This window comes from Bombina bombina, chromosome 6 (assembly GCF_027579735.1).
Source record: "Bombina bombina isolate aBomBom1 chromosome 6, aBomBom1.pri, whole genome shotgun sequence".
NCBI lineage: Eukaryota > Metazoa > Chordata > Amphibia > Anura > Bombinatoridae > Bombina > Bombina bombina.
The window spans coordinates 1,060,224,346-1,060,250,218 of record NC_069504.1 but is presented as its reverse complement, the minus strand read 5'-3'; the positions used below and the strand labels follow the sequence as shown (position 1 = coordinate 1,060,250,218).

At 38.0% G+C, this 25,873-nt stretch overlaps 1 protein-coding gene across 2 annotated transcripts in view; it reads left to right on the top strand.

Moving 5' to 3' along the window:
- USP18 (ubiquitin specific peptidase 18) overlaps positions 1-25,873 on the top strand; it is a 139,972-nt gene that overhangs the window by 97,184 nt on the left and 16,915 nt on the right. For both annotated transcript variants that reach the window (XM_053718903.1, XM_053718901.1), the window contains exons 6-8: positions 13,669-13,748; positions 21,345-21,491; positions 24,857-24,952. In XM_053718903.1, coding sequence (XP_053574878.1) covers positions 13,669-13,748; positions 21,345-21,491; positions 24,857-24,952 — 323 coding nt within the window. The remainder of the gene's footprint in view (positions 1-13,668; positions 13,749-21,344; positions 21,492-24,856; positions 24,953-25,873) is intronic.

The window sequence follows — 25,873 nt, the reverse complement described above, 5'->3', positions numbered from 1 at the left end:
ACTTTTACTATATTTGAAAAAAAAGAAAGAAAAAAAAATGGCAACAAAGTTACTATGAACAGGATACAAGAGGATATAGTGAGTGGAAAATAATCAGCAATAAAAGAACCTGCTTAAATAATGAAAAAATACATACAGGAGATATGCACAGGTCATATGACCCTATATAGATATGTGTTAAGGGAGATAAAACATAATATACATAGCTTATCTATAACAACAAACAATAGTAACAGGAGCTCTACATATAATTGTAAAAATAAAAAAAGTTAATGGTTAATCTTAGAACAGAAGTGGTTTTATAAATCCCGAGTCCTCAGACTATTAAATCTTCATCTAGAATTGTATCTTTCACATAAAAGAGAGTACAGTAGAACCAGCCACAATATAACCTCACATATTATACATCAAGGGGCGCGATCCGATATACGGCGCAGGTTTCGGCGCAAGTGAGGAAACCTGCGCCATCCGTAGTTTCAGCTCGCAACTCGAGCTATCCCATATATGGCGCCGTCAGATGCTAAAGTGCCGTAAATCGGACAAACTAGCAATGTCCAGAAATCTGCGTAAGTACAAATTTCTGGAGTCGCCAGACTGCCGCCGCCTACAAAACCTTACTAAAGTATTAAATCTCCCGTACTGTCTAACACGCCTCCCAAAAATAACCCGACACGTATACCCCTCTATCCGCAATCCCCCCTCTCACTCCTAATAATAAATATATTAACCCCTAAACCGCCGCTCCCAGACCCCGCCGCCAGCTACATATGTTTTACCCCTAATGTGACCCCACTACACCGCCGCCAGCTACATTAAAATTATTACCCCCTAATGTGAGCCCCCTACCCCGCTGCCACCTATTTAAACTATATTAACCCCTAATGTGAGCCCCCTACTTAAACTATATTAACCCCTAATCTGACCCCCCTACACCGCCGCCACCTATATTAAATTTATTAACCCCTAAAATACTAAAATTTCCCTACTCTAAACTAAATTACAAATATCCCTGAAAAGGGCCTTTTGCAGGGCATTGTCCCAAAGTAACCAGCTCTATTACCAGCCCTTAAAAGGGCCTTTTGCGGGGCATTGCCCCAAAGTAACCAGCTCTATTACCAGCCCTTAAAAGGGCCTTTTGCGGGGCATTGTCCCAAAGTAATCAGCTCTTTTACCTGTAATCTAATCCCCCTACACCGCCGCCACCTATATTAAATGTATTAACCCCTAATCTAATCCCCCTACACCGCCGCAACCTATATTAAATATATTAACCCCTAATCTGACCCCCCTACACCGCCGCAACCTATATTAACTATATTACCCCTAATTATATTAGGGTTAATATAGTTAATATAGTTATTATATTATATATATTAACTATATTAACCCTATCTAACTCTAACACCCCTAACTTAATTATTATTAAAATAAATCTAAATAATATTAATAATATTAACTAAATTATTCCTATTTAAAACTAAATACTTACCTATAAAATAAACCCTAAGATAGCTACAATATAATTAATAATTACATTGTAGCTATTTTAGGGTTTATATTTATTTTACAGGTAAATTGGTATTTATTTTAACTAGGTACAATAGCTATTAAATAGTTAATAACTATTTAATAGCTACCTAGTTAAAATAATTACCAAATTACCTGTAAAATAAATCCTAACCTAAGTTACAAATACACCTACACTATCAATAAATTAATTAAACTAAAATACAATTAAATAAACTAAACTAAACTACAAAAAAAAAACACTAAATTACAAAAAATAAAAAAAGATTACAAGAATTTTAAGATAATTACACCTAATCTAAGCCCCCTAATAAAATAATAAAGCCCCCCAAAATAAAAAATTCCCTACCCTATTCTAAAGTACAAAGTAATCAGCTCTTTTACCAGCCCTTAAAATGGCTTTTTGCGGGGCATTGCCCCAAAGTAATCAGCTCTTTTACCTGTAAAAAAAATAAAATACCCCCCCAACATTACAACCCACCACCAACATACCCCTATTCTAACCCACCCAAACCCCCCTTAAAAAAACTATCACTAACCCCCTGAAGATCTCCCTACCTTGAGTCGTCTTCACCCAGCCGAGCCGAAGTCTTCATCCAATCCGGGCGATGTCTTCATCCAAGAATCCTATCAGCCAATCGGAATTCGAGGGACGCCATCTTGGATGACGTCATTTAAAGGAACCTTCATTCGTCGTTAGTCCGTCGGGCCAGCTGGATGTTCCGCGTAGGAGGTCTGAAGATGGAGCCGGAAGAAAGAAGATGCCGCTTGGAGGAAGACATCGCCCGGATGGAAGACCTCTTCTTTGCCGCTTGGATGAAGACATCGCCCGGATGGAAGACCTCTTCTTTGCTGCTTGGATGAAGACATCGCCCGGATTGATTGAAGACTTCAGCTCGGCTGGGTGAAGACGACTCAAGGTAGGGAGATCTTCAGGGGGTTAGTGATAGGTTTTTTTAAGGGGGGTTTGGGTGGGTTAGAATAGGGGTATGTGGATGGTGGGTTGTAATGTTGGGGGGTATTCTATTTTCTTTTACAGGTAAAAGAGCTGATTACTTTGGGGCAATGCCCCGCAAAAAGCCCTTTTAAAGGTTGGTAAAAGAGCTGATTACTTTGTACTTTAGAATAGGGTAGGGAATTTTTTTTATTTTGGGGGGCTTTATTATTTTATTAGGGGGTTTAGATTAGGTGTAATTAGCTTAAAATTCTTGTAATCTTTTTTTATTTTTTGTAATTTAGTGTTTGTTTGTTTTTTGTAATTTAGTTTAGTTTATTTAATTGTATTTTAGTTTAGATATTTGTAGTTTAATTAATGTATTGATAGTGTAGGTGTATTTGTAACTTAGGTTAGGATTTATTTTACAGGTAATTTGGTAATTATTTTAACTAGGTAGCTATTAAATAGTTATTAACTATTTAATAGCTATTGTACCTAGTTAAAATAAATAACAATTTACCTGTAAAATAAATATAAACCCTAAAATAGCTACAATGTAATTATTAATTATATTGTAGCTATCTTAGGGTATATTTTATAGGTAAGTATTTAGTTTTAAATAGGAATAATTTAGTTAATATTATTAATATTATTTAGATTTAATTTAATAATAATTAAGTTAGGGGTGTTAGAGTTAGATAGGGTTAATATATATAATATAATAACTATTAACTATATTAACCCTAATATAATTAGGGTTAATATAGGTGGCGGCGGTGTAGGGGGGTCAGATTAGGGGTTAATATATTTAATATAGGTTGCGGCGGTGTAGGGGGATTAGATTAGGGGTTAATACATTTAATATAGGTGGCGGCGCTGTAGGGGATTAGATTAGGGGTTAATATATTTAATATAGGTGGAGGCGGTATAGGGGGATTAGATTACAGGTAAAAGAGCTGATTACTTTGGGACAATGCCCCGCAAAAGGCCCTTTTAAGGGCTGGTAATAGAGCTGGTTACTTTGGGGCAATGCCCCGCAAAAGGCCCTTTTAAGGGCTGGTAATAGAGCTGGTTACTTTGGGACAATGCCTTGCAAAAGGCCCTTTTCAGGGCTATTTGTAATTTAGTTTAGGGTAGGGACATTTTAGGGGGTAATACATTTATTATAGGTGGCGGCGGTGTAGGGGGATTAAATTAGGGGTTAATCATTTTAATATTGGTGGCGGCGGTGTAGGGGGATTAGATTAGGGGTAATGTAGTTAAAATAGGTGGCGGCAGTGTAGGGGGATCATATTAGGGGGTAATATAGTTAATATAGGTGGCGGCGGGGTAGGGGGCTCACATTAGGGGGTAATAATTTTAATATAGATGGCAGCGGTGTAGGGGGATTACATTAGGGGTTAATAATTTTAATGTAGGTGGCGGCAGTGTAGGGGGATCACATTAGGGGGTTAGACATTTAATGTAGGTGGCGGCGGGGTCCGGGAGCGGCGGTTTATGGGTTAAACACTTTATTATGGATGCGGGGGGGGGATCGCGGTTGACAGGTAGATAGACATTGCACATGCGTTAGGTGTTAGGTTTTATTTTGCAGCCAGTTTAGGGAGTTACGGGGCTCCAATACTCAGTGTAAGGCTTACTACGCCTGCATTTTGTGGCGAGGTGAAAATGGAGTAAGATTTCTCCATTTTCGCCACATAAGTCATTAAGCTGTATATTGGATACCAAACTGCGCTGGTTTGGTATACCTGTCTATGGGACAAAAAAACTACGGCCGAAGGCAGAAATATACGAGCGTAACTTCTATGTTACGCCGTATATGTGATACCAAACCAGAGCAAAATTTGGCGTCGCCGGCTTTTGCGGGCGACAATTTTTATTGGATCGGGCCCAAGAAGTGCAAATGGAATGATTAGACAGTGTACACTGTTTAGGGATTATTAGTAATATGCTAATCAGGCATGCTTGGTGTCAAAAATACTGAGTGATATAATGACTCAATAAGGCATGTACAGCTACATCAGCCTACTTTGGGCCAGATTACAAGTGTAGCGGGATTTAACGCTCCGGCTCGTGCGCTAACTCTGCTAGAAGAAAGCTTTTTGCACGCATCGGATAGCGGTTGTATTACAAGTTGAATGTAAAAAGTTTTCGCCCGGGCTAAGCAGATGTGCGCAGGAAGCCGAAGTAAGAATATTGCGAACGTGATAATGTATTCCCCCATAAATGTCAATGGAGCAAAAAAAGTGGAAAAAAACCTAACACTTATTTGTGCGCAAACTTGATTGCATATTCTCAAGTGCTCTAACCCGACATGAAAATATTAACGTTTCACATTCCAATATTCTTCACATAGCGAAATATGTTCTATTTATTAATAAATACATATTTCTACATATATCTGATGGTATTTAGCTAGAATAATATTTATATATATAGACGATTATATATAGGTATAGATATATATATATATATATATATATATATATATATATATATATATATATATATTATATAAAAGAATGTTTATTTAAAATACATAGAACATATTCTGATATGTGCAGAACATTGGAATGTGAAATATTTACATTAAATACACAGTATAACACTTTATTAAATGTTGCATAAATGTGCTGTTTCATGTTTTCATCTACTTGACTGCAAAGTGCTCCAATGCACTTATAATAATAATAATAATTTGCGATTTATATAGCGCTTTTCTCCCTGTGAGACTCAAAGCACTTTACAAATATACCAACATAAAGACATAAAAGTTAGGAGTTTCTGAAGGTCAGATAGGTGGACTGAATGCCTAATGGAAGAGGTGGGTCTTTAGCTTTTTTTTTAAAAGTCTGTAAGGACGGTGCCTCTCTGATTGCGCACGGTAAAGAGTTCCAGAAAGTAGGGTCAGCGTGGCAGAATGCTCTGGAGCCTGAGTTTGTCCTTATTCTTGGCACTGAGAGGAGGGATGTGTTGGCTGACCTAAGTGAGCGGGATGGGATGTAGGGTGTCAGGAGCTCTTTCAGGTACTGTAGGCCTTGGTTGTTTAAGGCTTTGAAGGTCAGCAGGCCAATTTTAAAATATGTTCGCCATTTAATTGGAAGCCAAAGCAGGGAGAGGAGAACAGGTGTTATGTGGCAGGAGCGAGTTTGATTGGTCAGTAGTCTGGCTGCTGCGTTTTGTACTGTCTGAAGGCGATGGAGTTCTTTTTTTGGGAGGCCCAAGTAAAGTGCATTGCAGTAATCTAGCCTAGAGGATACAAATGCATGGATAAATGTTGGCATGTCATCCGGTGGAATTAAGTGGTGTATCCTGGCTATGTTTTTCAGATGAAAGTAGGCAGATTTTATTACAGAGGAAATCTGCTGTTTAATAGATAGTCCAGCGTCTATCAGCACTCCGAGGTTTCGTACCTTTGCTGAACTAACGTGTACAGAGCCTCCAAGCTCCAGGCCAGTTGGGTGATCGTGGGATATTTTTGATGCCCGGGGTCCCCTCACCAAAAGTAACTCTGTTTTGCCTGGGTTCACCTTGAGACAGCTAGCATTTATCCATTCTATGAGGTCTGTTAAGCAACTGTTTATTCGGCATGCTGGGTCTGTAGTATCTGGAGCAAAGGAGAAGTAGAGTTGTGTGTCATCAGCGTAACAATGATACCTTAGGCCATGCCGGTTAATGAAGTCCCTCAGTGGTAGTAAGTAAATTGTGAATAGCATGGGAGACAGGATGGATCCTTGTGAAACTCTGCAGGCCAGTTCTGTCGGTGCTGATGACCTTGATCCTGATATTACTCTCTGTGATCTACCAGCAAGGAAAGATTTAAACCAGTTAAGGACTGTGCCTCCTAGACCACAGATGTGCTGCAAGCACTCTATTAGAATCTTATGGTCAATGGTGTCAAATGCAGCTGAGAGATCCAGGAGGATTAAGATTATATATATATATGTCTATATATGTACAGTATATGTATGTATTTATATGTTTATATGTGTATATATGTCTATAAATATAGTCTTGTGAAAAAAAAATTACAACCTCTTTGAATTCTATGGTTTTACGTATCACGGCATAATAACAATAATCTGGTCCTTAAAATTAGTTAAAAACAACCTCAAATGAACAACAACACATGACATATTACACTGTGTCATGATTTACTTAACAAAAATAAAGCCAAAATGGAGACGCCATGTGTGGAAAACTAAGTACATCTTTTTATTCAATAGATTTTAGAACCACCTTTAATGTACTCACTCACAAGAGTCATGTGATGTTACATCAGGTGGTGGGTTATGAAACAGATAATGTACTCACTCACAAGAGTTATGTGATGGTATATCAGGTGGTGGGTTATGAACCAGACAATTTACTCACTCACAAGAGTCATGTGATGGTATATCAGGTGGTGGGTTATGAAACAGATAATGTACTCACTCACAAGAGCCATGTGATGGTATATCAGGTGGTGGGTTATGAAGCAGACAATGCCCTCACTCACAAGAGTCATGTGATGGTATATCAGGTGGTGGGTTATGAAGCAGATAATGTACTCAGAAGAGGCATTTAATGGCACAGCAGGTGGTGGGTTATGAAACAGATAATGTACTCACTCAGAAGAGTCATGTGATGGTATATCAGGTGAGGGGTTATGACTCTTGTGAGTGAGTACATTATCTGTTTCTTTTTTTTTTTTTTTAATCTTTTTATTATTTTATATGATTACAATTACATAGATAGGAGGACAAGGACATTCAGTATTTATGTTGCACAGTTTCCATAATCCTTATTCCTTGGCTTTCCTAGCAAGTTCACTTATAACCAACATTCTTGAAATTCCCCTTTTGTTGCGCCACTTAGCAATCTGGGGGACAACAAACAACAACAACAAAAAAAAAAAAAAAAAAAAAAAAACAATACAAAATTAAGAGGGGAAAGAAAAAGAGAAGCACTAAAAAAAAATACAGTGAGAACTTGCAGAAGGATGCTTGGAACCCTTTCATGCATACCCTCATATTTGTTTCTGGTGTGGCCGAGGGTGGAGGTAGAGGCTCATGGAGTCCAGAAATATATATCTTACGGGGTATTTTATAAAAGCCTACTCCAATTATTTGGTATCTCATTATTAATTATCCAGGATTTAACTATATTAGATCTAACTAAAGGTTTAATAATTTGGAGTTGAATACTTAGTGACTGGGCTTCAATTATTTTCAGCCATTTACGAAAGAACCTCTTGATAGGTTTCTCCGCATCGATACAGATCTCATATTGCTCCAGTATCATTTGGTTCATCATCTCTTTTACAAATTGCCTAATACTGAGTGCTTTTGGTGATTTCCAATTAGCTAGTATCAGTGCTCTCCCTTGAAGAAGTGCTGTATTGATCAAATAAGGGTTCTCGTGCCAGTCTATTCCCTTGTATAAAAGGAGCACCATTTTACTATTTATTTGAAGTTTTTGGTCTAACCACTTATTAAGCCAATATAGTATCTGTTGCCAAAATTGGCAACTGTAAAGGCAATGTTCCAAATCTGCGTCTTTGGCACTACATTTATAGCAAACTATCTCCATATTTTTATACCACCTTGCTATGTACAATTGATTAATTATCTTAAAATGTGACTCTCTCCAAGTAGTAACCTTGGTTGTCTTTACTACTATCCTGAGACTGTCTAGTAGTTCTGCCCTTGTTTGCAGAGGGTATAGTCTCCCCCATTTGCTTTCCAACGTCTGTAAATGTATTTCTATTTTATGATCCATTTGAAAATTATAAATCATCCTAATTGCATACTTCTTCTGTGCGAAGATTCTGATCACTTTATCTAGCCCTCCTAGGGACCAATCTTTCCCATGCCTGGCTTGTTGTTCATTGTAAAAATGCCTAACTTGTAGATAAGCAAAAAAGTCTGTCTTGGGCAGCTGATATTCCCTACTTAATTCTTCAAAAGATTTAATTGTATGTATTGCATTATCCTCAAGCTGTACCAAATTAGTGATGCCCTTCCTGCGCCATCTATGGAAGACTCCATATCCACTACATCCTAATTTGAATTTCAGATTCCCTAAGATCGGCAAATATCTGGATATGCACATATTAACTCCTACTAATTTACCTAGTTTGTGCCAGGCCACTATTACATTATTAAACGTTGGCCTCTGCAAGATTCCTTTTGGGAGATTTTTTATCTCACAGTGTAAGAGTGCTTTAGGCACATATGGGGCACATATATCTGCCTCTAATGCTCCATATGTCACAAAGTCCCCCTCAATAATCCAATCTACAGCATATTTCGCTACAGCAGCTAAATTATATAGTTGAAGGTTAGGTAACGCTAATCCCCCAGCTTTAAATGGGAGAGCTAGTACTTCTGCTGAGCATCTTGTTTTTCCTCCCGCCTATATAAAGTTACTTCACATCCTATTGAACCTAACACGGTCTTTCTGTTTAACTATAATGGGAATATTCTGCATAAGATATAGTATACGTGGGAAGATTATTGTTTTAATTAGCGTCACTCTAGCTGTAATATTAATAGGCAGCTCTCTCCATCTTTTACAGTCTGCAATACATTTATCCAGGCATGGGGTAATATTCTTATCATACCAATGTTTCGGGTTTTTGGTAATAATTAGGCCTAGATATTTGATCTGATCTACTTCTCTGAAGGGACATCCTTTGTGATTCTGATTTACGCCTCAAAGCCACATCATTTCTGATTTGTCTACATTCACTTTATACCCTGAAAATGAGCTAAAGTGACTTATAATCTCTAAGAGTTGCTTAATACTCTTTGAGGTATCTGAGATAAATAATAAAAGGTCGTCTGCAAATAGCGATAATACTATCTTCTGTTGGAAAATTTTGATACCTTCTAATTCTTTCCTTAACCTGATGGCTAATGGTTCTATTGGGTGATAGTGGGCACCCTTGTCTTGTGCCTTTTTTAAGCGTAATATCTGGTGTAGTTTCATTATTAATAATTAGATTAGATGTCGGATTCCTATATATGAGTTTTATAAAAGATTCGATATTCCCTTGCACTCCAAACTTCTCTAGTGCTGTGAATAGATGATCCCAGGTTATGGCATCGAAGGCTTTTTCAGCATCTATCGCCAATACAGCTAGGTCTGGCGTATCTTTACTTAGATTTTGTTTAACCTCTTGATAGCATTGGTCTAGGGTAATAAGTACTTTTCGAATATTTCTAGCTGGGTTACGTCCAGTCATAAAACCTACTTGGTCAATATGGATAATTTTATGTAGAATTTTTTTAAGTCTGTTTGCTACAATAGTGGTTAGAATCTTATAGTCACTGTTTAACAATGATATCGGTCTGTAAGATCCAGGGTTTTCCGGATCTCGACCTTTTTTCAGGATTAATGTGATAGAAGATGCCGCAAAATATTTAGAATGCATTTCCCCTTTTAAAAAATAGCTATTAAAAAGGTTGGTGAGGGTAGGCGTAATCTCAGAGTATAACATTTTATAAAATTCGGCTGGTAGCATATCAGGTCCCGGCGCCTTATTACTTTTTAACTGGTTTATCGTCTGCATTACTTCCTCCTCCAATATCGGAAGATTCAGCCTATCTCTATCTGTCTTTCCAAGTTTCTTAGTTTCTATTTGCTCCCAGAATTCTAATTTGCGTTGAGTATCCACCGAGGTACTTGTATAGAGTTCTTTAAAATATTTAAACATTGCTTGCTTCACCTCATTGGTCGTACTTACTCTATGTGAACCTAATTTAATGGCTGTTATATAGTTTCTTTGTCTCTGCATTTTAGTTAATCTGGCTATGTATTTGGCAGATCTTCCATATAGTCCTCTATATTTAGCATTATCTTTCTTATCTTGCTGTGTAATCAATTGTTTTGCAAATATCTCTTTCTCCTGTTTACTATTCTGATATTTAAGCCAGGTCTGCGGGTTAGCATTACTTATGTATGCTATATATGTGTTTTTAAGTTGATTATTTAATTGGGACTCACGCTCCCTATTTTTCTTCTTCCATTTGCACATATAAGCTTTAATAACTCCTCTGAAGTATGCTTTGGCCGCTTCCCAGTATATCTCACATTTACCTATAGAGCCTCTATTATAATATTTATATTCCTTCCATTTTTCTATAATATAATTATTAAAATGTATATTATGCACTAAGTGTCTGGGATATCTGAGTCTATTATCACCCCCCCCCCTAGCCTGGGCTATATTCTGGAGTTCTAATGTTATAATTGCATGGTCTGAAATACATATCTCTTTAATGTCAGTTTTCAGATTCAAACCTAACATATTTTCTGAAATTAAAAAAAAATCGATTCTTGAGAGAGTCTTGAATGTTTTGGATAGACATGAGAATGCACGCACATCAGGGTTTTGATTCTGCCATATGTCCTGTAATCTAAGTCCTTTCATAAAATTCTTAAAAAGTCTACCTTCTTTTTTAATGTTCCTGGTTTGGCTACATTTAAGCCTATCTATTGGGGGTACAGGTGTCAGATTAAAATCCCCCCCTACAATAATGTTCTTCCCTATATATTTGATCAGTTTGTTATTCAATCCTTCCCAGAATTCCTCATCCATTTTGTTTGGGCCATAAACGTTACATATCACCACATTTAGATTATCAATTTGTACCTCCAAGATTATAAATCTCGCCTGACTGTCTATTTCTTGGTTTATAATTTGATATTCACTATGTTTATTAAAGAGAATAGCTACCCCTTTTTTCCTACCGCAGTATGGTGATGTTATTACTTCCCCCACCCATTTACTCTTTAATTTCTCAGCTTCAGTGGGCTTTAAATGCGTCTCTTGTAATAATACTACACTTGGTTTAAGTTGTCCTAATTGTTTTATAATTAATTTTCTCTTTATGGGTGATGTAATTCCACCTACGTTCCAGGATAAAAAACTAATTTTCTCTGTCATCCTTTTTTTTAAACCAGAGTCCTCTTATCAGAAACATGAGCTTCTCTACTTTTAGCATCCAATCCCACCTCCACCCTCCGCCACACCAGACCACCATATCCTGCAAGCACAAACTGTAAAATCAAATAATAAAAAACAAAAACAGTATTCCACATAGCATTACACAGAACTTTAACATAATAAATAAAAACATCAAAAACCATAACTTGTTTGGTCATCACATTACCTTTACAGTATTTCAGCTAATCTAAAATACTGTCACAAACCCTGTTCTTGGCAGAACTCTTTAGCCTCTGTAGCTGTCAGAAGAGTCCTTACTGCACCATTCATTTCTACACATATTTTGGCTGGATAAGTCATCCACGCTGACCGTTTAGCTTCAATAAGCTTGGTACAGTAGGGAGCCATCTCACGCCTCTTGCTGGCTGTTTCCGCTGAGACGTCTTGAAATAAGAAGATCCTACTGTTAGCTATCCTAAATTCTTGTTGTTTACGGTATTGTCTGAATATATTAACCTTATCTTGAAAGTTCAACACTTTAATCATGATAGGTCTACCCTTTATATGTTCCTGATCTTCTCTCCTACTGCCTATTCTATGTGCTCTTTCTATCTTTATTGGTAGCTTCTCCAAAGGTATCCCTAGACTTTGTGGTAAAGTTTTAGAAGCAAATATGATCAGATCTTTAAATTCACTAGACTCTGGGAGCCCCACTATCTTGATATTATTCCTGCGGGCTCTATCTTCCAGGTCTTCAATTTTGTTTTGCATAGCGAGCATCTGTTTACTGTGCTGACGTACTGACTGGTCTACATTATGTACCTGGTCTTCTACACTGGATATCCTTAACTCTGCTTCATTTAGCCTACTGGCAAATTGTCTTATTTCATGGGATAAAATAGAAATTTCTTGTTTTATGTTGTTAAATTGCGGTAGTAATAAGTCTGAGATCTGTTGCAGAAGCCCTTGTGGATCTGTTACATTTACATGTGAGTCATCTAGGTTGATTTCTGTCATTACGTCTGTACTTTTGTTAGAATTTTTTTTATCTTTAGTTTTGGGAGGCATGGCTGGAGATTTTATTTTAATATATTTGTCCATATATAAAAAATATGCAAAAAAAGAAATAGTATTCGTGTTAAATATCCGTAGAGGATAGTGCAATATCTCTGTCTCTCCTAAACTAATGTCTTGGGGAGAATAAGGATCCTACTAACTGGGATCGTCTGTGTCCAAGTTATATTGTGTCAGTGTTTACAAATGTTCAAAACAGTGAAGTCCAGTTGTACATTATCTGTTTCATAACCCCTCACCTGATATACCATTACATGACTCTTGTGAGTAAGTACATTATCTGCTTCATACCCCACCACCTGATATACCATCACATGACTCTTGTGAGTGAGTACATTATCTGTTTCATAACCCCTCACCTGATATACCATTACATGACTCTTGTGAGTAAGTACATTATCTGCTTCATACCCCACCACCTGATATACCATCACATGACTCTTGTGAGTGAGTACATTATCTGTTTCATAACCCCTCACCTGATATACCATTACATGACTCTTGTGAGTAAGTACATTATCTGCTTCATAACCCACCACCTGATATACCATCACATGACTCTTGTGAGTGAGTACATTATCTGTTTCATAACCCCTCACCTAATATACCATCACACAACTCTTGTGAGTGAGTAAATTATCTGGTTCATAACCCCTCACCTAATATACCATCACACAACTCTTGTGAGTGAGTAAATTATCTGGTTCATAACCCACCACCTGATATACCATCACATGACTCTTGTGAGTAAGTACATTATCTGCTTCATAACCCACCACCTGATATACCATTACATGACTCTTGTGAGTGAGTATATTATCTGCTTCATAACCCACCACCTGATATTATACCATCACTGACTCTTGTGAGTGAGTACATTATCTGTTTCATAACCCCTCACCTGATATACCATCACATGACTCTTGTGAGTGAGTACATTATTTGCTTCATAACCCACCACCTGATATACCATCACTGACTCTTGTGAGTGAGTACATGATCTGCTTCATAACCCACCACCTGATGTACCATCACATGACTCTTGTAAGTACATTATCTGTTTCATTACCCACCACCTGATATGCCATCACATGGCTCTTGTAAGTACATTATCTGTTTCATTACCCACCACCTGATATGCCATAAATACACTCAGGTTTTCTCATCTTAATGACAACAAGTATATTTATGTTTGCAGTATTTGGACGGTATGACATAGCAGATCTGTTCTTCACTCTATGGAACCTGCTCCTGCAACAGTTGCCTCAGCCACATCTGGTACGTATTCTGAATGGAGAGGGAGCATATGACAGGGGGAATGTAACTGGGAGTCAAACTGTACAAAAGAGATGACCAGTTATTCTTTGGACAGTGGTCCAGATGTTCACTAAAATGTCACTACAAAATTATACCAGAATGTTTTTTCTTTTTGTTTTTTTGTTTGTTTGTTTCAACCTCACAATATCATTTCATGAATCACCACAAAAGGTACATAAAACTCAATTTATTTCTTAAGACACAGTGAGTCCACGGAATCATCAATTACTGTTGGGAATATCACTCCTGGCCAGCAGGAGGAGGCAAAGAGTACCACAGCAAACCTGTTAAGTATCATTCCCCTTCCCACAACCCCCAGTCATTCTCTTTTTTTTATTTTGGAAGCCTGAGCAGGCTCTGATCTTCCCTGACAAGCTGGGTTTAGCTGTACTCCACGTTAATCTTTTCAGTAGGGCTGTGGTAGCTTTTAAGCAGTTTGGAACTTGTGGGGTGGGCCTCACTGCGTTTTCCTGACAGGATTGCTGCCCTCAATCAGAATGCCAGAGTAGGCTTACTCTGTTCATTACTTCTATCCACAGGACTCTGTGAGGAGTGGCTTCCTCTCATACCGGGTGGGCTGTCCCCCTGCCGGACAGCTGGATGTGCAGGTAAGTGCCATTTGCACTTATTATGGTACTTCGTTCTGCATCAGGACTTATTTGGCAGGCAGCAGGCACTGGTACATGTGAATGGGAGACAACATTTATTGCAAAACTTGCATTTTATTTGTATTGGTGGTTCAGGGGTTAATGTTTATTTTTGGGCTTGGGATCAGTGTTCAAAGGAAACAGATTGAGAGAGATTTATGTGCTTGTACTTATAGCGACACAGAGTTGCAGATTGACGTTTTGGAGCTATCTCCATTCATTTGGAGGCAGGTACTTCTCCCTGGTGTTTTGCTGAGGCGGGATTTCTCCTCTGACTGAAGCGTGCGCTCTCTCTGTAGAGCAGCATCTCTATCTGTCATGTGATACGCTTCTCAATACAGTCCGAAGCTGTAGCGCAGTGTTAGGAGACCTGATTTTAAAGGAGAATGGGTTGTTATGACCATCTGTCTAAAGGCTGCTCTGTGGGATCGCAATTGCTGTCCGGTTGGCGAGGGGACAGGTAGGCATCTAAATCAGAGTATTAAATTGTCCCTAATGTGAAAATTGTCTTCTCACATCAAATGATTTGCATATTTTGTAAGATTACCTTAGGAACACAGATAATCCTTTGGTGACTACTATGTTTAATTTAAAGGCACAGTTTAATTCATTTACCTTAAAGGTACAGTACATAAGGTTTTTGTAAGATTGCTTTAAGGACACAGGTAGTCCTTTGGGGGACTACTAAGTTTAATTATTTAAGGCACAGTTTATTTCATTATCCTTAAAGGTACAGTACAGTTCATGTTAAAATTTAAAGGTATAGTACCTGCATATTTTATTATTTTTTGAGACTGTTACTCATATAGATAGACTCCTTGTTTTTGAGCCATCAGTCTACCAGGTTAATGCTGTTCAAGCTATGCCACAGCATTCTCCTTATATGTCCCAAGCCTTATTGGTGTCACATGCAGTGCCCTGTGGTTCCTCTTAATCTACTGGAGGAGTATTTTTGCAAGCAGAGATTGCTGCCCAGGTATCCTCTGCGGTATCTGCGACATTAGCTGTCATTCCCATGCTCCAGGGTAAACACAAGAGGAAAATTAAAGATTCAGATAGTAGGGTTTCTGCTCCGACTTCTGTTACCCAAGTTATACTTTCTCATAAGTCTGATGAGGAAGATACGTCGGTACCCTCTGAGAGTGAAATCTCAGATTCGAACAGTATAATTCCTTCATCTGATGCTGAAGTTGTATCCTTCAGATGTAAACTTGAACACCTCCGTGTACTGTTAAAGGAGGTTTTTGGCTAGATTGACTGTTGTCATCCCTAGGAAATCTGACAAGCTTAATAAATTCTTTGATGTGCGTCCGCTGTGGAGGTCTTTACTGTGCCAGACTGTGCCACTGAGATTATAGCACAGGAATGGGAGGGGCCTGGGATTCCTTTTCCCCGTCCCCTGTCTTTAAGAAGACGTTTCCTGTTGCTGACTCCATTAAGGATTCATGGCAATCTGTGCCTAACGTAGAAGGTGCCATTTCTACTCTGGCTAAGAGAACTTCTATTCCTATTGAGGATAGCTGTTCCTTTAAGAAAATCCGGGGGCTTATTTGAAGAAAATGTATGTTCATCGGGGTCTCTGATGGCAACCTGCAGTGTGTATTGCCACTGTGACAAGTGCTGCAGCCTAATGGTTCGGCTCCTTGTCCGAGTCTCTTCTGGTAGAGACTCCTTTAGAGGGAATCCAAGGGAGGATTACGGCTCTTAAGTTGGCCAATTCCTTTATTACTCACGCTCCCTTGTAGAGCATTAAATAGGGTGCCAGAATATCGGGCTTTGCTGTGTTAGCGCGCAGAGCATTGTGGCTGAAATCTTGGTCAGCCAATGTTTCCTCTAAGTCTAAGCTTCTATCAATTTCTTACAAGGGTAAGACCTTGTTTGAACCCGGTCTGACAGAAATTGTTTCTGATAATACGGGTGGGGAAAATCTGCAGTTGACTCTAAATCTCTAAACTAAATCTCTAAACAAGGGGAAACAATTTAAGAAACCCGCTGCTGATTCTAAGTCAGCATGAAGGGTCTGCCCCCGATCCGGAATCGGATCAAGTGGGGGGCAGACTCGCTCAGTTTTCGCAAGCTTGGAAACAATATGTCCCAGACCCGTGGACATAGTTTCCCAGGGTTACAAGTTAGAGTTCAATACTTTTCCTCCCAGGGGCAGGTTCCACCTCTCAAGATTATCTGTAGACCAAATAAAAAGAGAGGCATTCTTGAAATATGTACAGGATCTTTCCCTCTTGGGAGTAATAGTTCCAGTCGAGATACAGGAACAAGGTCTCGGGTTCTACTCCAACCTGTTTGTGGTTCCCAAAAAAGATGGAGCTTTCAGACCCATTCTATATTTAAAATTACTTAACAAATTTCTCAGAGTTCCGTCCTTCAAGATGGAGACTATACCCGTTCCATCCTTCCTCTGGTCCAGGAGGGTCAATTCATGACGACCATGGACCTAAAGGATGCGTACTTACACGTTCCCATTCACAGGGATCATCTCAAATTTCTGAGATTTGCCTATCTGGACAAGCACTTTCAATTTGCAGCGCTTCCATTTGGCCTCGCAACAGCTCCCAGAATTTTCTCAAAAGTCCTGGGAGCTCTATTGTCAGTAATTGGTACCGGGGAGTTGCAGTGACGCCCTCTCTGGACAACATTCTGGTCCAGGCGCCATCTTTACAACTAGCAGAATCTCATAGAAAGATCTTGTTATCTTTTCTTCGTTCCCACGGTTGATCAACATGGAGAAAAGCTCTTTTGTTCCGGCTACAAGAGTGATCTTCTTAGGAACCATCATAGATTCCCTACCAATGAAAATATATCTGATGGAGTTCAGAAGGGCCAAGATTCTTTCCACTTGCCTATCCCTACAGTCTGCGGTACGGCCAACAGTTGCCCAATGTATGGAGGTAATTGGTTTGATGGTAGCTTCCATGGACATAGTTCCTTTTGCTCGGTTTCACCTGAGACCTCTACAGCTATGCATGGTCGCCCAATAGAACGGGGATTATGCAGATCTATCTCAGAGGATAGTACTGGATCAACCAACAAGAGATTCCTTTCCGTGGTGGCTGTCTCAAGAACATCTGTCCCAGGGGACATGCTTTCAGCGACCCTCTGGGGTACTTGTGAACACGGACGCCAGTCTGATGGGTTGGGGAGCAGTCTGGGATTTGTTGAAGATGCAGGGACTTTGCTCTCAGGAGGAATCCACTTTCCCCATAAACATTTTAGAGTTGAGAGTGCTCTTCAACGCCTTGATGGTTTGGCCTCAACTGGCTTTAGCCCGGTTTATCAGGTTCCAGTCAGACAACATAACCTCAGTGGCTTACATCAACATGCTGGAGGGAACTCGAAGTTCCTTAGCCATGAAGGAGGTGGCATGAATCATTCAGTGGGCGGAGGCTCACAGTTGCTGTCTATCTACCATCCACATCCCAGGAGTGGCCAATTGGGAAGAGGATTTCCTGAGCAGAGGGACTTTCCCCCCCGGGGAGTGGGAACTTCATCCAGAAGTGTTCTCAAGGTTAACAACCAAATAGGGGTTACTGTAATTGGATCTGATGGTGTCTTGTCAGGACGCCAAGCTCCCAAAGTATGGTTTGAGGTCGATAGACCCTCAAACCTTTCTGATAGATGTTCTGGCAGTTCCTTGAAACTTCAGCTTGGCATATCTCTTTCCTCCGTTTGCTCTCCTTCCACGAGTCATTGCTCGGATCAAGCAGGAGAGAGTGTTGGTGATTATAATAGCACCTGCGTGGCTGCGCAGGATCTGGTATGCAGATATAGTAGAAATGTCATCTCTACCCCCGTGGAGACTCCCTCTGAGGAAGGACCTTCTACTTCAGGGGCCCCTTCTTCATTCAAATCTCGTTTCTCTGAAGCTGACTGCTTGGAGATGGAACACTTGATTTTTGCTAAGCGTGGATTTTTCAAATCTTTTATTGAAACCATGATTCAAACTCGTAAGCCTGTCACTAGAAAGATTTACCATAAATGTCTTTTTTGGTGTGAGACTAAATGATATTCTTGAAGTGGAGTCAGGATTCCAAGAATCTTATGTTTTGTCCCGGAAGTCCTGTAGAAGGGGTTGTCTGTCAGTACCCTCAAGGGTCAGATTTCTGCTCTATCTATTTTGTTGCACAAGCGTCTGGCGGGCGTGCCGAATGTACAATCCTTTTGTCAGGCCCTGGTCAGAATCAGGCCTGTGTTTAAATCTGTGGCTACACCTTGGAGTCTTAACCTGGTTCTTAAAGGGACAGTCAACCATAGAATTGTTATTGTTTTAAAAGATAGATAATCCCTTTATTACTCATTCCCCAGTTTTGCATAACCAACACAGTTATATTAATTACTTTTTACCTCTGTGATTACCTTGTATCTAGGAACCTTCTTCCAGCCCCCTGATCACATGACTGTGACTGTTTATTATCTATTGTCTTAAATTTAGCATTGTATTGTGCTAGATCTTAAATAACTTTCTGTGCCTGAACACAGTGTTATCTATATAGCCCACGTGTACTTTCTGTCTCTTTTTGTCGAAAAGAGATTTAAAAAGCATGTGATAAGAGGCAGCCCTCAAAGGCTTAGAAATTAGCATATGAGCCTACCTATGTTTAGTTTAAACTAAGAATACCAAGAGAAAAAAGCAAATTTGATGATAAAAGTAAATTGGAAAGTCAATTAAAATTAAAAGTCCTATCTGAATAATGAAAGTTTAATTTATACTTGACTGCCCCTTTAAGTTTTGCTACAGGCTCTGTTTGAGCCTATGCATTCCATAGATATTAAATTATTATCTTGGAAGGTTTTGTTTCTTACTACTAGTTCTCTGCTCAGAGGGTTTCTGAGCCCTCAGCTTTTCAGTGTGACTCTCCTTATCTCATATTTCATGCAGATAAGGTAGTTCTTCATTCCAAGTTTGGTATTCTTTCTAAGGTTGTTTTGGACAGAAATATTAATCAGGAAATTGTTGTTACTTCTCTCTGTCCTAATCCTTCTCATAAAGAACGTTTGGTACACAACCTAGATATTGTGCGGGTCCTTAAATTTTATTGCAGACTACTAGGGAATTTCGTCAGTCTTCTGCTTTGATTGTTTGCTTTTCTGGAAAACGTAGAGATCAGAAAGCTACTGCCACTTCTCTTTCTCTCTGGTTGAGAAGTATTATTCGTTTGGCTGCTGGACAGCAGCCTCCTGAGAGAATTACAGTTCATTCCACTAGGGCTGTTTATTTTTCTTGGGCTTTCAAGAATGAGGTTTCTGTAGAACAGTTTTGTAAGGCTACGACTTGGCTTTTTTTTGCACATTTTTCTTTTGGGAGAAAGGTTCTTTAAGTGATGGTGCCTTCTGTTTAGGTTTCCTGTCTTGTCCTTCCCTAATCATCTGTGTCCTCTAGCTTGGGTATTGATTCCCAACAGTAATTGATGATTCCATGGACTCACCGTGTCTTAAGAAAGAAAACAAAATTTATGCTTACCTGATAAATGTATGTATTTCTTGACACGGTGAGTCCACGGCCCTCCCTTGTCTTCAGACAGTTTTTTTTTTATATAAACCTCAGGCATCTTTACACCTTGTGTTTCCTTTCTCTCCTTTTCCTTCGGTCGAATGATTGGGGGTTGTGGGAAGGGATGTGATACTTAACAGCTTTGCTGTGGGGCTCTTTGCCTCCTCCTGCTGGCCAGGAGTGATATTCCCAACAGTAATTGATGATTCAGTGGACTCACCATGTCAAGAAAGAAAGAAATTTATCAGGTAAGTATAAATTTTGTTTAGCTAGGACCCACTAGAGCATTGCTAATCTGGAGCTGACTTTAACTATGTGCTTACCCCCTTTGCAAGTAATAATAAAAGGTTTTATTTTTCTACTTTTATGTCCCTTTAACATTTTTTTCTGGGGGAAAATAACACATTTAAAATACTGTTTGTTCATAGGGATAGAATCTTTGAATACAATGCCCATTCAAAGGAACATGAAACCCAAATTCTTTCTTTCATGATTCAGATAGAGAATACAATTTTTAAAAAGTTTCCCATTTACTTTTACTATCAAATTTGCGTTATTCTCATGTTATTCTGTGTTGAAGAGAATCAGCAGAATCTGTTGGCGCGCTACAAATAAATGAGAATAATAATAATGTCTGGATAGGTAGCGTGCACATTTCTGGAGATACATTATAGAAAATAGTGCTGCCATCTAGTGTTCTTACTAATGTATAACATTGTTGCAAGAGTACTTCCAAATAGTGCTGCAGACATGTGCACACTACTGAACTTACTTTTCTGCTTTTCAACAAAGGATAAGAAAACAAACAACATTTGATAAAATGGTATGTTTTATCTGAATCATGATAGAAAAAAAATTGGTCATTCTTTTTTTCAAATATAGTACTTTGTTTTCTGACTATGTAATTTTTTAAATCACATTGAATCTCAGACATTTTCATAAACATTTGTTGTTTCTTTTGTAACACGTTCCGTCAATCTTCCATTTTAATTTATTTCATTATCATTTGTAATCAAGGCAGAAGTAATACAAAGTAATTTGTGTTCTGTTATGTTGGTTTATTCTCCCACTGGTGAAAATCCAAGAAATTGTGTAATTTTTTCCAAGCTCTGACAGACTCTGTAGTCATCTCTACGGCTACACCTTCTGGTATAATTCCAGAGGCATTGGTTGGTCCATCAAAGATGCTCAGAAATATCAGATGCTGCGTGTGAAAAGAAACAGAAATAAGTTGAAATGTTGTCTTAGCATTGTAAGTTGAGCACTAATAGATCAACTATTGGGAAAAATACAAATCTGATAGAAATTTACCTTGTTTTAAACAAAGACCCAGTCTCAGGAGTCCTCTATGTTATCTATGAACAAACCAGCTGGGACATTTAACAAATATATTTGTCCCTGTTACAGGTAGAAAAGATGAGAACCCTGTACACCATTAAACTGCAGAACTTTTTTACCTGTCGGAAATGTTCATATCAAAGATTCACAGATAGTGACGTTGTAGCTGTTCCTATTCCGGTATCTGCCTCTGTGCGTCATGAGAAGTTGCCTTTGGTGAGTTGTGGTGTTGGGTAAAAAGCGCGTTTTAAGGTAATTTAAAATGATAAACTGTATATTTGAGAAAAACTCTGCAATATACTTTCATCATTTATTGTGTTCCCTTTTCCTGTAAATCCATTCTGAAATTGTAAGCTTTTCAGAACTACTATAATCCACACAGCCATTGGCTGCACAGTGACCTATTTATAACTTTCCCTAATTAGCCACAGCAGAGAAGGTAACCTAAGTTACAACATGGCAGCTCCCATTGTTTTATAGACACTAAAACTTTACACTTATTTTGTCAATATTTAAACAACTAATGAAACTTTAAAAAATACATCTACATGTTATTCTTAGACTAATCTTTTCATTGAATGCATCATTTTATCTAGCATTTATTTAGTGTTTAATGTCCCTTTATAATGGTATTTTTCTGTTGAAAACCATTAGATAAGTTTGTGGTCGATCCAATATTTTTTAAGATTTCAAGTGCAATATACCTAACAGCCTCTCCAATTTCTTTTATGCAACTGATTCCCCAAAGTGTACTAATCTCTTTGTTCTTCATTCATCCATAAGGTCCCCATTAGTGACAATGTATCGTCAAGAGACATAGAAGTCAAAATTAAATTTTTATGATTCAGAGTATATAATTGTAAAAGCCTTTTCAATTTACTTTGTTCTCTTGGTATTTTTTGTTAAAAAGCATCACTAGGAAGATTTAGGAGCAGTACTACTGGGAGCTAGCTGGTGATTGGTAGTTACACACATATGCCTTTTGTCATTGGCTCACCATGTGTGTTTAGCTAGGACCTAGTAGTGCATTGCTAATGTGGAGCTGACTATAACTATATGCTGAACGCAAGTAATAATAGCAAAATTTCTTTTTTTTACTTTTATTTCTCTTTAAAACACATTTTAAATGCTGTTCCTTCATAGGAATACAATGTCCATTTAATAAGAGTAGCCAGTGGTGATTCATTAAATTTATATAGTGAGGTTGAAATCAACACCAGTCTAAAACCTCTAATTTTAATAAACATTTGGACCACAGTCCACACTGAATATGAACAAATGTCTCTTGTCAGTGGCTCACCACATGTGTGTTCAGTTAGGTCCCAGTAGTGCGTTGCTGCACTTGAGCAGACTTGAACTATGTGTTTAACTGTTTTGCAGGGTTTAGACACTCCATTATATCAAGCAATAGCCCAATAATAGCTTTAACAAATTACAGTATTTTAATTTTAAATACATGTGAACTTGAAAAAAGGGATAAAAATACAAGATACCTGTTAAGGTTAACATTATGCATTAAATATGAGTTAATAAATGAAATATGTTATATATTAATATTAGTTTCAATAGACTTCTACGCAAGCAGCAATTGATAACAGTAGAACCTCAGCCTAGTGTTAGAACTGTAGCAGTGGGTTCAGTAATCGAGTTGAACGCCCTTTTATCTTGGCTGGTTAACATGTGCAATCAGTGTATATTGGGAAATACTGGAGGAATCCCTTAAAGGGACATTAAACACTAAATAAATGCTAGCTAGAATGATGCATTCAAAGAAAAATGTAGTCTGAGAATAACATGTAGATGTATTATTTAAAGTTTAATTAGTTGTTTAAATATTAACAAAAGAAGTATAAAGTTTTAGTGTCTATAAAACAATGGGAGCTGCCATGTTGTAACTCAGGTTACCTTCTCTGCTGTGGCCAATTAGGGACAGATACAAATAGGTCACTATAATGTGCAGCCGATGGCTGTGTGGAATATAACAGTGTTCTGCACTTCCATTTCTAACAGGAACTGAAAAGCTTACAATTTCGTAATGGAATTAAAGGAAAAGGGGACAAAATACATAATGAAAGTATATTACAAAGGGTTTTTTATATATACGATTTATCATTTTATATTCCCCTTTTAAAGTGTTTAAAGTCCCTTTAAATCAGTGTTTCTCAACTCCAGTCCTCAGGACCCAGGCCAAATGTTCATTATATCTTAACTAGAGCACAGGTGAAATAATCAGCTGATCAGTAACCATGGTTACTAACCTGCTCTCACCCATCAGCTGATTATTTCACCTCTGCACCTGTGCTCTAGTTAAGATATAATGAAACTCTGGCCTGAGGACAGGAGTTAAAGGGACATGAAACCCACATTTTTTCTTTCATGATTTAGAAAGAGAATGCAATTTTAAACATCTTTCTAATTTACTTCTATTATCTAAATTGTTTTATTCTCTTGATATTCTTTGATGAAAAGCATATCTAGATATGCTCAGTAGCTGCTGATTGGTGGCTGCACATAGAAGCCTCATGTGATTGGCTCACCCATGCACATTGCTTTTTCTTCAAATAAGGATATCTAAAAAATTAAGGAAAATAAATAATAGAAGTAAATTGTAATGTTGTTTAAATTTGTATGTTCTATCTAAATCATGAAAGAAAGAATTTGGGTTTAGTGGCCCTTTAAGAAACACTGATCTAAAGAATTAAGAGTCACCAACTGGATTACAAAGTTTTTATTAAGGGTATTTTATTTTATTTTATTGATTTGGGGAGTTAGTTGTCATGGGAGGTTACATATATGGGCTACCACTGCCATAAAGTGCTAAAGACACATGCACAATCCTGAGACCCTTTGAGGCTACCTAGGTTTTCTCTTCAACAAAGGATACCAAGAGAACAAAGCAAATTTGATTATAGAGGTAAATTGGAATGTTGTTTAAAATGACATGCTCTGTCTGAATCATAAAAGTTATCATTTTGACTTTACTGTCCCTTTAATTGCTGATATATATTCTACATCCATAAAAAATCCTTCCCTTTAATCAGTTGGGAAATCTATACCTGCTGTTTGTGGTCATGTAAAGTGCATTATTACTGCTTATATAGCTAGCAGTGCTGGCACTATTTATACACATTGGGGTTGATTTATCAAGGGTCGAACAGCCCCTGATGCCCTGTTTCCGCACAAGCCTTCAGGCTCGCCGGAAACAGCAGTTAAGAAGCAGCGGTCTTAAGACCACTGCTCCTTAACTTGTCCGCTGACTCTGGGAACCATACAATCGGCTGATTGACACCCCCTGCTAGCAGCCGATTGACTGTGAATCTACAGTGGGGCGGCATTGCACAAGCAGTTCACTAGAACTGCTTGTACAATGTTAAATGACAACAGCGTATGATGTCGGCATTCAGTAATGTCTGGCGGAAATGATACACTACAGCGTATCATGTCCGCCAGACAATGATAATTCGGCCCCTATAAATCAAAATACATGCATGATGGAAATAGGTTGTGTATGTCTTCAATAGAGGGGAGCAATGTACAGTGCCCAGGTTTACATTTGGCAATATTATTTCTATTCTTTCTAGGAACGTGCCCTCCGGAGGTTCTTTAAGAAAAAAGAGCTGAGTGGAGAGAACAAGCCTTTCTGCACTAAATGTGAAGAGAACACCCCCTGCCTGAAGGTAACTAATAGTGCACTTGCATTTTCGTAGAATACACTGTGATAACATTTGCTATTTAAAGGATTCTGTACAAAAAATACATTGAAGTAGCAGCAGTTACGTTTGTTAAAATATTTAAAAATGACTGGTACATTGGCCCCTGGCTCTAGAGACGACTCCACAGTCCTTTTAGGGAAGGAAGGAATCGCCACAAGCCTGAACAGAAAAAAGTAGGTTTAATCAGCAGGTTTTTTCCAAAAGACTAATACATTTTGAAATACAGGCATACCTCGTTTTATTGCGCTTCATTTTATTGCGCTTTGCAGATATTGCTCTTTTTGTAAATTGAAGGTGTCCACCAAGTCTATCAACGCCATTTTTCCAACATATATACACGTATAACTACATAATTACACATGAATACATATATATATATATATATATATATATATATACACACACACACACACACCTATGTATACACACCACCAGCAAAAAGATTATGACTCACTGAAGGCTTAGATGATGGTTAGCATTTTTTAGCAATAACGTATATTTTAAATAAAGTATGTACATAGTTTTTTTTTATAGATATAATGCTATTGCACACTTAATAGACTACAGTATAGTGTAAATATAACTTTTATATGCATTTGGAAACAAATAAATTAGTGTGACTCACTTTATTGTGGTGGTCCGGAACTAAACCCGCAATACCTCCGAGGTACGCCTGTACCATACATTTGTGAGAACAATGGCGCTTTTAAAAGGTCTGTGCCAGGCTTGTTTATATTAAGAATTATGCAAACATTTTTATAAACTGAATATTATGGTGTGTGTTGTTGTTGTTTTTATCTTATTTACACTTGAGATGTATCTATAAGCTATTGAAGATAAACATAAAATAAACTTTATTGTAAATAACATTTTTGGAAAGACAAT